The following is a 17,247-nucleotide window of genomic DNA, read 5'->3' on the forward strand; positions in this document are numbered from 1 at the left end:
GAAGTATTGTCGAATGCACCTATATCTGGCTCATACTGCCTTTCTCAGATATATCCAAAACCACAAACAAAAAATATGCAAGGAAAATTAAGTTATTTAATATCAGACTGGTATCCTTAATCAAGTAGGGTTTTTTTTTTTTTTTCTTTCTTTTTAAAAAACAAGACCTCCCATCCAAGTACTAACCAGGCCAAGAAATTTCAGGCAGAATTTAACTGTTTTTTCTTTGTAGGCTATGAAGTTAGGGAGAAGCATAATCAGAGATTTAAAACCTGAACTTTAGGATAGTTAATTTTAAAAATTCCCAGAGAAAAAGAGTGTCCCCTTTGATGGCATAGACTTTGAAAGCGAAGTGGTTCAAAAGTATTAGAAAGCCTAAGAAAATGCTGTTCTCACTCTTCCGTCATAACTGAACCTAATAAGGAAGGACATAGCTGAGGAAATCTGTCCATTGCACAGAGTTTCTGAATCAGATTTTAAGGAAGTGCAACCATGATGAGAAAGAAACCCATAATAACCACAGCCTGTGGCTTAATAGATGTAAGAATAGTGTCTGTAAGGTCAGAGGTCAAGTGAGCTGAGGTTGTTAAAGAGAATGCGGAGTTACCAGGGGACATTTAGTTATGTTTGGATGAAGAAGTTGATCAAAGAAAGGTGCTCTTAGAAGCAGTGCATTGTAGTAATGCTCAGTCAAGAAAACATGTCAGCCTCTCACTGGCATCTGTTTTCTTTGACAAAGATGATGATCTTTGGGCCTTTCCCAGTGACATTCAATTGGCACTTAAGTGTTTCTCTGTAAAACTTAACATTTGTTGAATGATCATTATTACATGCAGAGCACTATGCAAGATGGAAAGGAAGATTTCCCAGTGTGGACAGAATGAGAGTTTTGGAAACAAATAATTATAAACAATGCAATAATGTTTTTAAATTGTGTAAGGGGCTTACACAAAATAGAAAGCAAAGGGAATGAGGAGAAGAGAAGATTCCACAGAAGGTGCTTGATGATTTCTGTTCCAAGTAGGAGTTTGTCCACTGAGAAGTTTGGTGAGAACCATGCAGGCATAGGGGACAGCCTATGCTAGAGCACAGAGGTATAAGAAATTACTTGCTTGGAGAGTGACCCCGCTGTCCAGTGTGGCTGGAGGGCCCCAAGCATGAAAGTCAAAGCAGGAAACAAAAGGAGGCCAGAGGTAGGAAGGTTATAGCCTAGGTACCCACATCTTGCTGAATATTGTGTCCTTGTATTTTTCCCAACTCTGCCCTGAATTCTCACCCTTGTACCTTCCTCTCTATGAAGAGCATCATTTTTCTTGAGATCCCAGCTAGAAATGCTTAGTGGACTTCATCCCCCTGTTTTGTATTCCACGATGCTTGTGTGGAATCACTTGAACTTTATCTACAATGTGGTTGGAGTCTTCAGTACTTTCTTATGTTTGTCTTGTGTATTGTTAGTGATTAACAGCATGAGCTTGGGCTTCATGTAGCTCTGCATCCAGGTCCTCTAATTGGTACCTGTTGAGCAAGTTTCTTATGTTTTCTAGGCCTCATTTGTACTGAGGGGACAATACCGTTATATAATATCACAAAGGGCTGCTGTGGAGATTGGCTGGGATATGCCTGAGGTCTTAGGACATTTACTTAGTAAGTGCACTGTGGGGGCTAGCTGCTACTGCTGCCTCCACCATGAAAGTTTGTTGAGGACTTTTGCATTGTTTCTGAAGAGTCAAAGTGAATGGATTAAAAGCTCTAAGGGCAATCCCTTCTTAGGGAGACTATCGGAGAAAACTTAGTTGTTGTTTGTTTGTTTTTTTTTTTTAAGACTTATTTATTAATTTATTTAATAAATTGGAGCCCCAACATGGGGCTCAATCTCACAACCTTGAGATCATGACCTGAGCCGAAATCAAGAGTCGGATGCTTAACCGACTGAGCCACCCAGGTGCCCCAAGAGAACTTAGTTTTTTTATATCAAGTACTGATTTTATGAATTCAGTATCTTTTTAAGAGAATAGGAAAAATGAAAGGAAAAAGCTATGATATAGTATGTCCTGAGATCAGACTTATGTCAAATATTTGTTCTATATTTATTTCATGTACAGTTTTATAGTAATAGGTAAAGTTTTTGGTAGCTGATCCTAGGGTAGTAGAGGATTTCAAATCATTAGAAAATAAGTTCATAAATAGGAATCACTTGCGATCTCACTGTCAACAAATATTCTTTTTTTATTGTAATGTTTATATTTTTTACAGAGCTTTTTTGAGATAGAATTCATTTACCATATAATTAACAAGGAATATTCTTAATGGTTTTTGGTTGATGTAATTAAGTATGCTGTATGCCTTAGGTTTTTGGCAGGTGCCCCTCACTGAGTTTATTAGTTCCTTCTTTGTAAGTGGTATCTGTTTTTTAATCATGAATAAGTAAATTTGTTGAATTCTTTTCACTGCACTTATTGAAATGATAATGTGTTTTTTTTTTACCCCATCTACTTAATCTATTAGTCTAGCCTGGTAAAGGGCATGAATCTTTATCCCATATTAAAACAACCCGGTAGCCCTGGGATCAGCCTAATGTTATATTTTTAAGTCATTATTAAATTCAGTCTGTTGTTTGTCTTTATTCATGATTCAGATTGGTCTTGAGTTTTCTTTCTTGCACAGTTAACATTTATTGAGTTTCTGTTCTTTGTACCACATTCTGTGAAATGACAAGTGGATGTTTGTATCTAGAGTCCGCATTCTTTGTGGTAGTAAATAGATATCCCACAGTGTACCCTTTTGAGTGATGTGATATTTTACCACATTATGAAGTTTTTCTTACCAGTCAAGATTTTAAAGTTTGGTTTATATTCTTCTTAGATTAAGTAAGTTGGTTCTCTTTACCTGGGATCTTTGTTGAATTCAGTGTATATTTTTATGGAGCACAATTGAATCATTTTAAAAGCAGGTTATTATTTTAAAATTCTTTTTTTCTTTTTTAATGGCAGAAGTCGTCAAACGTTAAAAGTCAGAGAGCACAATGTTTTGGGACCCTATGTCGATGGACTTTCCAAACTGGCTGTCACAAGCTACAAGGTAATGACCTCCTTTCTATACACTGCCAAAATTCACTGTAGCAGATTATTTCTTGTTTAATTTCTGATGATTATTTTTCTTGAAATAAAAAAAGTTAACAGTAGCATTACTTATTAAGCTACTTTTTGCAAAGATCTTTCTTAAAAAGCCATATATGGCTATTAGGACAGTTTAATTTTTTTTTTTTTTTTTAAGATTTTATTTATTTGTCAGAGAGAGAGAGAGAGCGAGCGAGCACAGGCAGACAGAGTGGCAGGCAGAGGCAGAGGGAGAAGCAGGCTCCCCACAGAACTAGGAGCCTGATGTGGGACTCGATCCCAGGACCCTGGGATCATGACCTGAGCCGAAGGCAGCGGCTTAACCAACTGAGCCACCCAGGTGTCCCAGGACAGTTTAATTTTGAGAGAGGGTGTACACATTTGCAAAGCATCCCTATTCATCTATTGTGAAATACACCTTTACTTTCATATTTTATGAACTCTAAAATTGTGATAATCCTTATAATTGCGTCTTAAAATAATATACAGCAGCATTTTTCTTCCCTAGTAGTGCATAAGATAATGAAGTTGCCTCTGATTTCATTAAATAAAACATGAATTGGGTATTTGGAATTCAAAGTCTGTTTCTGATTTGAGAGGATCACTCATTGGCCTTTTATTCTCTTCATTTTCAAACTTAGTTCTTCTTTGTGTGGATCTGTCAGCCTTTGCGAGATAGGAAAATAGGGGTGGAGTGAGATGCTGTGATGTAATGTACATTGACTTAAGAGTCAGAGAATGTTGATCTGGTGACACTTAATCCTCTTGTATGTGACTCTTGTATGACTCAGATCACCTACCTCACTAATCCTCTTTGTCCTCATTTTTAAAATGGAAATTAGTTTTATTTTCTTGACTATCTTGTGAGGTAGGTCCATTTGTGTTTTTTTGTTCATTAGTCCTTTCTACCATTTGGTCCATGATACTTCACTTAGTGAATTTTAGGTACTTCATTTGATAATCACATATTGAACACTTGTCATGTATGCCAGACTTTGTGCCACGTGCTGAAGATATAAAAAGTGAATGAGATGGTCCATTTCCTCAAGATGCTTATAGATGTTATTATAAAGGTGTTCTAAAACAACATGATTTTAAGAGCAGTGAGAAATGCATGATTAGGATTCATGATAGTTTTGAGGAGGGGGTACCTAACTTAAATGGATGTGAGGATGTCTGGGGAGGGTGGTGTCTAGGAAGATTTTCTGGTGGAGATCGAATGAGATAATGTGAAAAGTCTTTGAGAATGCTAGGGTTTGATATAAATATTAGTAGGTATTGTTATTTTGATAATGATCATTTGAGAACTTATTTATACAACATTGGAGAGAGATCAGATGTTTTTGAAGGCTCAGAGGAGATTGGAAAGTGTAAAGAGACATTCTGCTTGTTTAAAAAATTAAAAGGCTCGATACAGCTTATGCATGAGACAACAGATTGGGAGCCAGTAAGTAAGTGTAGGCTAAATAAGGTGAAGCTTTTATATTAAGTCTCAGGATTGTCAGATTTAATAGATCTAAAATGAATTTGGAATGGATCTAAAAAATTATAGATTTTACTTTTTGTGTTGGTTTTTCTATTTTGGTGCCTGCTTAAACTTCTTTTTGTAGTTAATTTTTTTTTAAAAGATTTTATTTATTTATTTTACAGACAGAGATCACAAGTAGGCAGAGAGGCAGGCAGAGAGAGAGGGGGAAGCAGGCTCCCCGCTGAGCAGAGAGCCCGATGCGGGGCTCGATCCCAGGACCCCGGGATCATGACCTGAGCCGAAGGCAGAGGCTTTAACCCACTGAGCCACCGAGGTGCCCCATGTAGTTAATGTTTCTACTTTGAGGCTTTTTATTTATCATATTGAATTTTTTCATAAACATTATTATTTTTCATTGATACAGCAAAATAGAAAATTATGATTTTCAAAGTTTTTCATATATGTGTGTCAGTTAGGTTTGTGTTGGCTGCAAATAACAGGAAAATATAATAGAATTTAAGTTCTTTGAATTGTCATCTGTTTTGTTCCTTATTCACTCTCAGAATTCAAAATGTACCTGTCATGTAGTAGGTGACTTTCATATATATTTAAGTGAACAAATAAGTGAATGAAAGAATGAATGGGCAGAGGGCTGATACAGTGGCTCCAAAGATGCTTTTGGGGACCTAGATTCCTTCCAGCTCTTCACATAGGGCTCTGTGGTAATGCCCTTATTCTCATAGTTCAAGATCTTAGCTCTTAGAACCAAGATGTGAGAGCATGCCTACTCCCTTTAAGAAGAATTCCCAAATGATTTTGTGTTTCATTTGCTAAAACTGAATCCTATGGCCAGATTGACCTACAGCATCTGGGAAATGTAGTCTCAGTTCCACTGCAAGGTAAGGTGCTCAGCTTTGTGTTCCTTTACTAGAAAGAAAATGAGACAGGGTAAGAGGAGACAAGTAGTCAGCTCTTCAGTACATACCATCTTTCTTGTTCCTCATTAAAATCCTTGTAAGGTAGATTATATTATAGCTCTGTATTATTACTTATGAAACTAGAATTCAGTTTGGTTAAGTAACCATTTTTAGAACTTATAACATTAAAAAAAATGGAGATCCCATCCCATGATCTTTCAAGTGCATCATGCTATCTCTTTTTTTTTTCTTTTTCTTTTAAAACTAACATATTATTTGTTTCAGGAGTACACGTCTGTGAATCATCAGTCTTACACAATTCACAGTGTTCACCATAGCACATACCCTCCCCAGTGTCCATCACTCAGCCACCCCATACCTCCCCCTACTCTACTCCAGCAATCCTCAGTTTCTTTCCTGAGATTAAGAGTCTTTTATGGTTTGTTTTCCTCTCTGGTTTCTTCTTGTTTCATTTTTCCCTCCCTTCTCCTATGATTCTCTGTCTTGTTTCTCAAATTCCTCATATCGATGAGATCATATAATAATTGTCTTTCTCTGATTGACTTCTTTCACTTAGTATAATACCCTCTAGTTCCATCCACATTATTGCAAATGGCAAGATTTCATTTTTGATGGCTGCATAATATTCCTGTGTGTGTGTGTGTGTGTGTGTGTGTGTGTGTGTGTGTGTGTGTATTAATCACATCTTCTTTATCCATTCATCTGTTGATGGACATCTAGGTCCTTTCCATAGTTTGGCTATTGTGGACATTGATGCTATAAACACTGGGGTGCACCTGCCCCTTTGGACGACTACATTTGTATCTTTGGGGTAAATACCCAGTAGGGCAATTGATGGGTCATAAGGTATGCTATCCTATCTCCTTTTTAGCAGAATGGCAATGAAGTAGTGAATCTGTGCAGGAATTTAGTTCCTTGATATTCTGTTTATCTGGTATAATATACACTAATGTGTCGACGCAGTGTTATGCTTACATGAAGGGGTTGCAGTTATTTTTGTTTATTTTTTATTCATATAATCTGATTTAATACTTGTCTTCTATTGCTTCTGTTATTAAAGAAACTAAATTTTTCAAAATTTCTAGATTAGCTGAAGTTTGGTATGATATATTTGGCCATCTTATGGGTTTCCACATGTGGCTTCTAAACTTTTCTAATTCTCAGTCAAAACTGCTACTTTATTCAGCACCTACAGAAAGTAAGTGTTTTGTTTGAGTTTTCAGAGACAGTATTGGATATTATATTCAGTGGAGCTTAATGTTCATTGAGAAATAAAGTGTAAACCTGTAAACTCCAAATGTGGTTGACTTGAGTAGTGAAACTTGTAATTCATTTCATAGGATAGCAGAGTTTTGATGTTTGTTTGACGGGTAATGAAGTATGTGTCTATGACTTGTTTCTACTTAGGATATTGAATCTTTGATGTCTGAGGGTAACAAATCCCGTACCGTTGCGGCTACCAACATGAATGAGGAGAGCAGTCGATCCCATGCAGTCTTCAAAATCACCCTTACACATACTTTATATGATGTGAAGTCTGGGGTAGGTATTCACATGCTTGACCTTTTTTTTTTTTTTAAATATTTCTAAAGTGGATCATGATTTATCCTATTCCATTCCCTTTAGGTGTTTGGTGATGTAAAGTCCTAGCCAGACATGAGTATTAGTTAGGACTCAGCAAGACACAGAAGCCACTGTAGGTAAACAGAAAGGGACTTATTGGAAGGATTGGGTGATTACAGAGTTGTTAGAACACTTGAGGAAGAGTGGATTCTAGACTGAATGTCTAGGAATAATAATGTACATTTCATTCACCAAGGATGATACTGTTTCTGAGGCCACCACTAGAGCTGTGAGCTCCAGGCCTGCGTGATAGCTGTGGTCTGCGACACAGGAGTTAGTGCAGCTGCCTCATAGTGAGGGGAAGCTGATCTTGCTTGCCAGCAGAAAAAAGCCAAAACAGGCCAGGGGGATGACCTCTACTTTGCTAATGCTTTCCTAATCTGAAGCAAGTCTATCTGCTTGGCAGAACCCAAGTCACATCCTGAACCCTAGCTGCAAGCAAGTCAGAGAAATGTAGTTTTCGGTTCCACCCTGTCCAACTAAAGGAAGGTGGGACATGCTCACCATGCCTCACACCTCATAGCCTCAACCATAGCATTTTTTGAGCTTTAAACTGGATGGCTAGCTGTATAAGCTAATGTTAACTCCCCTGATTTAGTAGATATTGTTTGGAAATGTTACCTTTTACTGAACAGCTGAGTATTAGAAGGAATAAACTATACTAGGGAATTGTACCATAAAATCAGTAGATTTGTAGACTGACTTTTGGAGTGTTTGGTTTTGAAGCTTATGAAGAGTAAACAGAGCCAGAGATGTATATGCTTCTACTGCACTGAAACCTTCTCATTTTTCCTCTTAATTTTTATGTGAATATTTGCATATTTTATTATGATGCCTACCCCTCAGCAAATCAGTTTCAAATACCAGAAGCTAAAATAATCATGCTGGCAAAATGCTATATTTTGGCAAGATTTTCATTTGCTGAAAGCATATTTTTCTTTTTTACCATCACAGCAAGATTAGTGTAACAACAAAAAGTTCTTTGTTTTCTATTTCCTTTTCAGCATAAAACAAAAAAAAATACTGAAGGCTTTTTTTTTTTTAACCAAAAATACTTTTGATTTGGGAAGCTGAATATCCTTTTATTAGCAACATGTTTATTTATGGAAGTAAATATAAATATGTATATTAAAGAAAAGTTTTAAGAAATGAACCAGCCTGTCCATTTAGGCATTGCTTTCCCACATTTCTTGTATTGTTGCTGAAGTATAAAATATCTGTCATGTGTATGGTTATGTTATGGAATATTTTTGATAAAGGAAAATGTCAGTATATATATATGTGTATATATATATAATAACTAGAGAAATATGTAAATTTAATACCTGAAACTATGAAATAAAGGAGTTACTATATATAAATAATATGAAAAATGTGAGAAAGTGTTGAGTTTTTGAGAGATCCTATTATGTAAAATACTGTTTTAAGACCAATAAGAATTGCGGAAATATTTTTCTCTCACGGTTATTGGTAAATATTTTGATACTTTAAGCAGTTCCATATCATATTAAATTTTATATTTTATAAGTTATTTTATATAATTCTCTATGAAAACTTTATGGGGGGGTACCTAGGTGGCTCAGTCAGTTAAGCATCTGCCTTCAGCTCAGGTCATGATCTCGGGGTCCAGGGACTGAGCCCCACGTCAGGCTCTCTGCTCAGCAGGGAGTCTTCTCTCTCTGTGTTCCTCCTTTCTCTCTATCAAATAAATGAATAAAATCTTAAAAAAAAGAAAATTTTATTGGGTTCCCTTCAAAGAATACCATTTTGGGGGGCGCTATATTCTGAGATAACTTTCACTCTTATCTGGATTAGTTGAATTGGGTATAATTTTATATATATCCGCTACTAGACTATACAGTTTTCTTATACTGTTTTTTAAAAAAGATTTATTTATTTACTTTAGAGAGAGAGGGAGAGAGAGAGTACATGCCTGTGTGTGGGCGAGCAGTGAGAGGGCCAGAGAAGGAGAGGGAATCAAGCTGACTTCCCACCGAGTGCAAGCCAGACTTAGGGATTGATCCCAGGACCCCCAGATCATGATCTGAGCTGAAACCAAGAGTCAGATGCTTAACCAACTGAGCCACCCAGGCGCCCTTTCTTACACTGTTTTATAGCAGCACAAGCTAATTTTGACATAACAGTAAATAGTGTTTTAATAAAGGATTTAGAGAATACACTCATTTGGTAAAGATGCAGGACTTCCTGTGTTGTTTAACTGTTTATTAGTATTTGTTGATTTGTCTTCTAGACATCTGGAGAGAAAGTGGGCAAGCTGAGCTTGGTTGATTTAGCTGGCAGTGAGCGAGCAACGAAAACCGGGGCTGCAGGGGACAGGTTGAAGGAGGGGAGCAACATCAACAAGTAAGTTTTCCAGAAGCTTACTTTTATTATTTTACTGATTTAAGAACCAAATGGTGGAACTTCTATGGTTATTAAAAGAATAAGATGCTGGAATGATTGAAGCTATAATGAATAAATAATGGAGAATTTTTTTGACATATTATATATATGATATATTATATATATGAAATATGTATTTATAAATATATAATCTAGATTTATAAATTATTTATAAAGATTTATTTATAAATATATAATCTAGATTTTTATATATATATATATATATTATATGTATATAATATATATATATATAATTTTTTTTTTATGGGCCTGAGCCTATTTTATGTTTTGTTGAGATGTGTGGTGGGGCTGAGGAGCACAGTCAAATCAGAGGTTTCTCAAGAGCAGCTGTATTGTCTTCTGGGGCTGAGTTAATTCTTTGTTCCAGGGACTATTCTTGTGTATTAGTAGGATGTTTAGTGGGATCCCTGCCCTTACCCTCTAGATGGATGGTGGTAGTACCTGCCACCTCTCTTCCCCCATCCCCAGTTGTGACATCCCAAACAGGCCTGTGGACCTTGCCAACAAATCCCTGTGGCGGCACAGTGGCCCTCCAACTGAGAACCACTGGTTTGACCTATAGAAGAGGACCAAGGTAATGGTCTGTCACAGCCCAGATGTTGATCTCAACCTGGGTGTCACTGTCTGAACCAACATCAAATTGTGTCCTAGCCACATTGGGCTTTCCCTTGTATGACTGCTGTCATTTACACCAAGAAGCTAGGGTTTTAGAAAATAATATTTTGTATACGGACTCCTGCATATGGTTTTATTTTCTACCTCAAGCTGAATTACTAGCTCCTTGTGGGTGGGAATCCAGAAAGATGGATAATGAGAGTAACCAACTGGAGATCATAGAAGATCGTCATCCAAATGCTATGCTATTATTATATTATTGAATGGTGATACACAGATGTATAAATGATATTATGTATGATATGTGTGTAGATATATAATGTTATACATAGATACCTCATATACACACATATATATATGCAAAGGTTTTTGCCTTATACTAAGTTTTAATGTATTGTATTGTATTTGTGGCTTCTCTTAAAGATATGTGGTGTTTGTGTCTTTATCTTAACCTAGAAGTTGACAGCTCATGTTGCTACTTACAGAAATGAAAAAAATAATTGAGCTAAGCCATTTTATTGCTTGCAGTAGTGTTAGAAGGATATCAGCTTTTAAAATTTATGTGTTTTAAACTGAGCAGCAAAATGCTGACAACAGTGCTATTCTCATACAGGTACAAGGCATCTTGATGTTCAGTTTTTGTGCTAAAATGTGACATTTGATATTATTAGTTTTTTATGATTATTCTGGTTTGTTGTACCATGCAGGTCCCTCACAACCCTCGGTCTGGTTATCTCAGCTCTAGCAGATCAGAGTGCTGGCAAAAACAAGAATAAATTTGTTCCATATCGTGACTCAGTTCTCACTTGGCTGCTCAAAGTAAGCTCCCCACCTCCACCCTTTCTGGCCTACTCTTGGTGATTGGTAGAAAGGAAGAGTAGACTGTAAATCCTCCTGTATCATTTCTTTTACCAATGTTCAAATTTAAAATCATTAGTCTCTCACAGGATAATCATAGATTTAATAGATTAAGTACCTGATTCACTAGAACCTGGAAGCAAAGGGATTTGGGGCACACTGAACAACACAGTTGCCTTTGAGATTTTGGGATGTAAAAGAGGAACCTCGTGCTAATCTGATAGTGATTGAGTCATAGGAAAGGATTTCCACTGTCTTATAGACTCAGCTGGACTTCTCTGTCTTTCTCATAGACTCCTTTTGTTTGACTGACATTTTAGACCTTGTTTTTCTGATTAACATCAAGAGTACTCATGATCACTTTAATTTACTTTTAGTTTCTTCATGTTGTTTAAGGATACAGAATAGAGCACACAGTCATTCATTTGTTAATTGATTTAGTATGTTTGGGAGAAATGGAAGTGAGAAAGAACAAAAGCTGTAAAGTGCTATGACAAGAATGTAAAGAAATGTGGGACCCTCCTTGCCCTCTAATTGCTCAGGGTCTGGTAGGGCAGATAAGATGTGTACACAAAATGTTATAACAAGAGTCAGTGATTCCATGAGAGAGATGGTAAGGACATGTAATACGAGTTTGGTGAAGAGAGAGGCTATTTTCAGCTCTCTTTGTTTTCAAATTTCCCTTTAGTTTATGGAAGTGGTGTGGTGAATTGGATATTGGACTGGGAGCTAGAGGATAGAAAATCCAGTGACAGTTTAACTCTGTATAGGGTTGCCAACCTGCAACAAAATATTTTACTCAATACTTCTTTCTCTTTTCTATTTTTTTTAAATGAAGAAATAATTTTATGAGCCCTGTGTTGTATTGTGATGAGTTATTCTCTCATCAGTCAAGAATTTACTGAACACCTGTTACTCAACTGTGGTAGTGAATATACTACCACATATATATGGAATATAAAGATGAGTTAAGCACAGGTTCGCTTAGTAGAAGACACAGCTTTTTTTGGTTGGCTATTCCTAAATTTTATTTTAATTCCAGTATAGTTAACATATAGTGTTACATTTAATTTCAGGTATGCAATACAGTGATTCAGCACTTCATATATCACCCAGTGCTCATCACAAGTGCACTCCTTAATCCCCATCACTTATTTCACCCATCACCCCCCCCAACCAGGAACCATCAGAGTTTGTTCTCTGTAATTAAGAGTTGGCTTCTTGATTTATCTCCCTCTTTCCCTTTTTTTGGTCCCCTTTGCTTGTTTGTTTTGTTTCTTAAATTCCACATATGAATGAGATCATATGGTGTTTGTCTTTCTCTAATTTTGCTTAGCATTGTACTCTCTAGCTCCGTCCACATCTTTGCAAATGGCAAGATTTCATTCCTTTTTATGACCAAATAATACTCCATTGTGTATATATACCGCATCTTCTTCATCCATTCATCTGTTGATGGATACTTGGGCTGCTTTTGTAATTTGTCTATTATAAATAATGCTGTTATATACATAGGGGTGCATATATCCCTTTGAATTAGTGTTTTTGTATTTTGGGGTAAATACCAGCAATGGGATTTCTGGATTGTAGGGTAGTTTTTTTTTTTGTTTTTTTTTTTTTTTAAGATTTTATTTATCTATTTGACAGACAGAGATCACAAGTAGGCATAGAGGCAGGCAGAGAGAGAGGAAGGGAAGCAGGCTCCCTGCTGAGCAGAGAGCTTGATGTGGGGCTCGATTCCAGGACCCTGGGTTCATGACCCGAGCCGAAGGCAGAGGCTTTAACCCACTGAGCCACCCAGGAGCCCCTGGGTAGTTCTATTTTTAACTTTTTGAGGAACCTCCATATTGTTTTCCAGAGTGCAGCAGTTTGCATTCCCATCCACAGTGCAAGAGTGTTCCTTTTTCTCTACATGCTTACCAACACTTGTTTCTTGTGGTTTTGATTTTAGCTATTCTAACAGGTGTGAGCTGATACCTCATTGTAGTTTTGATTTGTATTTCCGTGATGATGAGTGATATTGAACATCTTTTCGTGTATCTGTTGGCCATCTCTATGTCTTTGGAGAAATGCCTATTCCTGTTGTCTGCCTATTTTTTAATATTGGATTTTTGTTTTGTTTTGTTTTTGGTGTGGATTTGTGTAAGTTCTTTATATATTTTGGATACTAACCCTTTATCAGATAAGTCATTTGCAAACATCTTCTCCTATTGAGTAGGTTGCCTTTAAGCTTTATTGATTATTTCCCTCACTGTGCAGAAGCTTTTTATTCTGAGGTAGTCCTGATAGTTTATTTTTGCTGCTATTTCCCTTGCCTCAGGAGACCTGTCTAGAAAAATGCCGTTAGAGCTGATGTCACAGACCTTTCTGCCTATACTCTCTTCTAGAATTTTTCGTGATTTCAGGTCACACATTTAGGTCTTTAATCCATTTTGAATTTATTTTTGTGGATGGTGTAAGAAAGTGGTCCAGTTTCATTCTTTAGCATGTAACTGTCCAGTTTTCCCAACACTACTTTTTGAAGAGACTTTCTTCTTCCCAATGCATATTCTTTTCTGCTTTGTCAGAGATTAATTGGCCATATAATTATGGGTTTATTTCTGGGCTTTCTAATCTGTTCTGTTGATCTATATGTCTGTTTTTGTGCCAGTACCATTCTGTTATGATTAGTACAGCTTTGTAATATAACTTGAAATCCAAAATTGTGATACCTTCAGCTTTTGTTTTTCAGAATTACTTTGGTTATTTGGGGTCCTTTATGGTTCCATACAAATTTTCAGATTGTATTTTCTAGCTCTGTGAAAACTGCTATTGATACTTTGATAGGAATTGCATTAAATGTGTAGATTTCTTTGGCTGAAATAGACATTATAACAATACTTATACTTCCAAGGTGACACTTTTTTTTTTACTTTAAAATTTATTTTATTTTTTTTTCAGTGTTCCAAAATTCATTGTTTATGCACCACACCCATTGCTCCATGCAATATGTGCCCTTCATAATACCCACCACCAGGCACACCCCACCTCTCATCCCCCCTCCAAAGTCCTCAGTTTGTTTCCAAGGTGACACAACTTTGACTTGGCCCATGACATGTTTGTAAAGGAAGTTGGGTTTTCTCCTAGCTTCTACTCTCTCAAAGGGTTACTGGTGTTCAACTTTACTTCTAAAACTCTGCATGCCATTTAGGCATGCTTTATTTATTTATTTATTTATTTTTAAAGATTTTATTTATTTGACAGACAGAGATCACAAGTAGGCATAGAGGCAGGCAGAGAGAGAGGAAGGGAAGCAGGCTCCCTGCTGAGCAGAGAGCCTGATGCGGGGCTCCATCCCAGGACCCTGGGATCATGACCTGAGCCGAAGGCAGAGGCTTTAACCCACTGAGCCACCCAGGCGCCCCTGGGCATGCTTTATTAAGTGAAACTGGCCGCAGTGGAAAATCCAGTAGAGTACTTCCTTTGGCCAAAATGCAAAAAAAAAATTTAGAAATTTAAAACAAAAGATAAATTAGCAAAGTTTGATAATTAAAAACCACTTGTAGATAACTCTTAGATTTAAGGGGTATTACAAAACATTTCACTACCAAGAAAATAATTGTGCTGGTCTTCACATATCAGTAACTAACTTTGAAATCTCATTTGTTTAATTTCCAGAGGAATTTCGATAAGATACTTACTTCTTCCTTAGACTTCCCACAGAAACATTTCCCGATCATTCATGATTATTCCCTGCATGTGCCTGATTGAAAAGATGTAATATTTACCGTTCTGTTGTTCCAGTGTTACTACCTCAGTCCATTTAAACAAACACTAGGAAATATCTTTTATCAGATTAATTCACAGACTTAAAGTTGCCTGGGTAATTCTTGAGGACCCATTCCATAGGCTGGAGGCAGGAGAATCAAGTACCATGCAAAGCGCTTCATGTGCATGATCTCATTGACTTCTCTGAAGGCAAATGGTAGTGTTCCCATTTTACAGAAATGACAGTGGTCGCAGGAACAAGATTGGAATCAGGGCTGACCTCACTCCCCATCTTCTCTTGCCTAGGCTATATATTGTACATCTTGCAAAAGGTCATTTTTCATTAGAAGGAGAAGCACTTTACTCTTAACCAAATTTTAATAGAAACTTGTGAAAATACTTGAACTGAGGAAAAAAACTGAACATTTTAAAAACTCACTTTAACTTCTGTTTAGTAAAATTAAGGTATAATTGTAACCTCTGTGTGTTAATTGTTAGGCTTAAAAAAATGACGTTTTCTTGATTTTTGTCATACTTTTTACTTAAAAAACATTTCACCTTCACAAGTGGGGCATTTTTACAAAACTTATTCTGATGTCTGCACAACTTTCCCAAAGATCTCTTGGAATCCATTGATACACAAATCATTCTCCTTTAAAGTGGCTTTTATGTTCCTTTTGCTCTCTCCTTCTTTAATTCTAAATTAGTCAAACTCTCCCTGATCCTTGTTCAATTTTGTATGATTCTAGTGTACTCCAGCCTATCACTGAACTCATAAAATTGCTCATCCTTTATAAGGTTTGCAGTTTCTTTTAAAAGTGTTTTTGCATTGTATTTGCATTATAATTGTGTTATGCTCTTGATATTTACAACATCTGGGAGTCAGAGAAAATGACTGCCCTTGGTGATTTGGTGGGGGATGGATGTGAGTGCTCTTCTCACTCTCTCTAGCTCTTCTCCTGGTGGGTGGAGTGGTTACTCGTTTGGTAAGTGGTCAGTGGAGAACCATTTCTTATTAAGAGGTTTTCTGCTTCTCAATGTAACCTTCTAAATATGAACCTCTTAACGTCAAATAATTTCTGGTAATAAATGCTCAAATAATGAGTATCTTTTGACTTAATCCACCTTTTTCCATTATTACGGCCACTTATCTAATGAAGGTGACTTCCATCTCTTGCCTGGATGACTGAAACATCTCCCTCAAGCTTTCCATTCCATTTTTTTATAGTAAGTTATCATATCTTAAAGTTAATACTCTTTTTAAACTTCAGTCTCTTCAATAACTCTCTTATAGGCCATTATGATAAAGTCCAAATTCTTTAATGACTTGTAATTTACTAGGCCTTCAGTAATTTGACCCCTCCCTCTTAGGCATTAGAAAATGGTTCATCTTGTTCTTGCTATGATCAGTTCTAGGTAAGTGTTGAGTGCTCTAACTTCTAGGAATTTACTCTCATTCTGTTTGGAACATTCTTCCTCCTCTTTTCAATCTCTCCTCTTACTTCCCTCCCCTCGAGCCTTTATCTGGATGATGCTTATTCAATATCTTTAGGTCTCAGATGTCACTTTCCCTGAAAGCCGTCTCTAACATTTCAAGGTTAGGCTTTCTGCTCGTTGTGTTTTCTACGACCATGCTGTGTTTATCCCTACTCTAGTTCTTACCATATAGTATTTGCTCACCAATGTTACCCTTTAGGTGGTAAACTCTGTGAAGAGCTGAATGAAGGAGTACTTTCAGCTCTGCTCTGAACTAGCATTTATGACCTTCTGTTAAGTCTGCCAGTCTTCCTGGGTCTTAATTTCTCATCTGTAAAGTGCAGTAATTTCGTTAGATGACTTCAAAGTGTTCTTTCAGCTTTAAAAAATCCTGCCTTCCAAAATTCAGTTTCTTTCCTGTGTCCATTTAATTTGTAGTTGCTGCATTTGCAACAAAGCTCATCTGATTTGCCTAATTAAACAATTAAAGAGTAACAAGAAGCTTTATACTTTCTCCTTGAATGAGTGCCAGTTCTTTTGTTGCTGTTTCCTTCTTGCTGATGGCATGGGGCCATTTTTGAATATAAGCATATTGTTACTCATGCACAAGGGCTTTTAAAGTATCAAGTATTTGTCCTTTGCCAGGTTTCCTTTTCTCAGCACAAGTTGAGGCACAGTATCCATGCCTTTTCCCCTTGTTCGCTACTGTCTGAAATCCCCTTTTACCCAGTAGTATTTGCTGTTCACGTGGGCTAACAGAATGCAGTAGATCCTGAAAGGCAGCACTCCCCGTGGTGTTGCAAGTGACTGAACTGTAATTGGAGATGTCATTCCTGTGATCTTTATATATAACGTTGGAATTTCATTCATGTGCATCTTGACATTCTTTTGGAAGTTGCCAAAGCTGGGCACTAACGGTGTGAGATCAGTGTCTGGAAGCAAAGAAGAAAGCAAGCCATCATGCAGACTTGGCGGGAGTCAC

At 36.8% G+C, this 17,247-nt stretch overlaps 1 protein-coding gene across 2 annotated transcripts in view; it reads left to right on the forward strand.

Annotated features, from left to right (window-relative positions):
• The window catches only part of KIF13B (kinesin family member 13B), a 204,187-nt gene that overhangs the window by 75,521 nt on the left and 111,419 nt on the right, over positions 1-17,247 (forward strand). For both annotated transcript variants that reach the window (XM_047717469.1, XM_047717470.1), the window contains exons 7-10: positions 2,991-3,078; positions 6,930-7,064; positions 9,397-9,509; positions 10,892-11,003. In XM_047717469.1, coding sequence (XP_047573425.1) covers positions 2,991-3,078; positions 6,930-7,064; positions 9,397-9,509; positions 10,892-11,003 — 448 coding nt within the window. The remainder of the gene's footprint in view (positions 1-2,990; positions 3,079-6,929; positions 7,065-9,396; positions 9,510-10,891; positions 11,004-17,247) is intronic.

Source organism: Lutra lutra, chromosome 2 (assembly GCF_902655055.1).
Source record: "Lutra lutra chromosome 2, mLutLut1.2, whole genome shotgun sequence".
Classification (NCBI taxonomy): domain Eukaryota; kingdom Metazoa; phylum Chordata; class Mammalia; order Carnivora; family Mustelidae; genus Lutra; species Lutra lutra.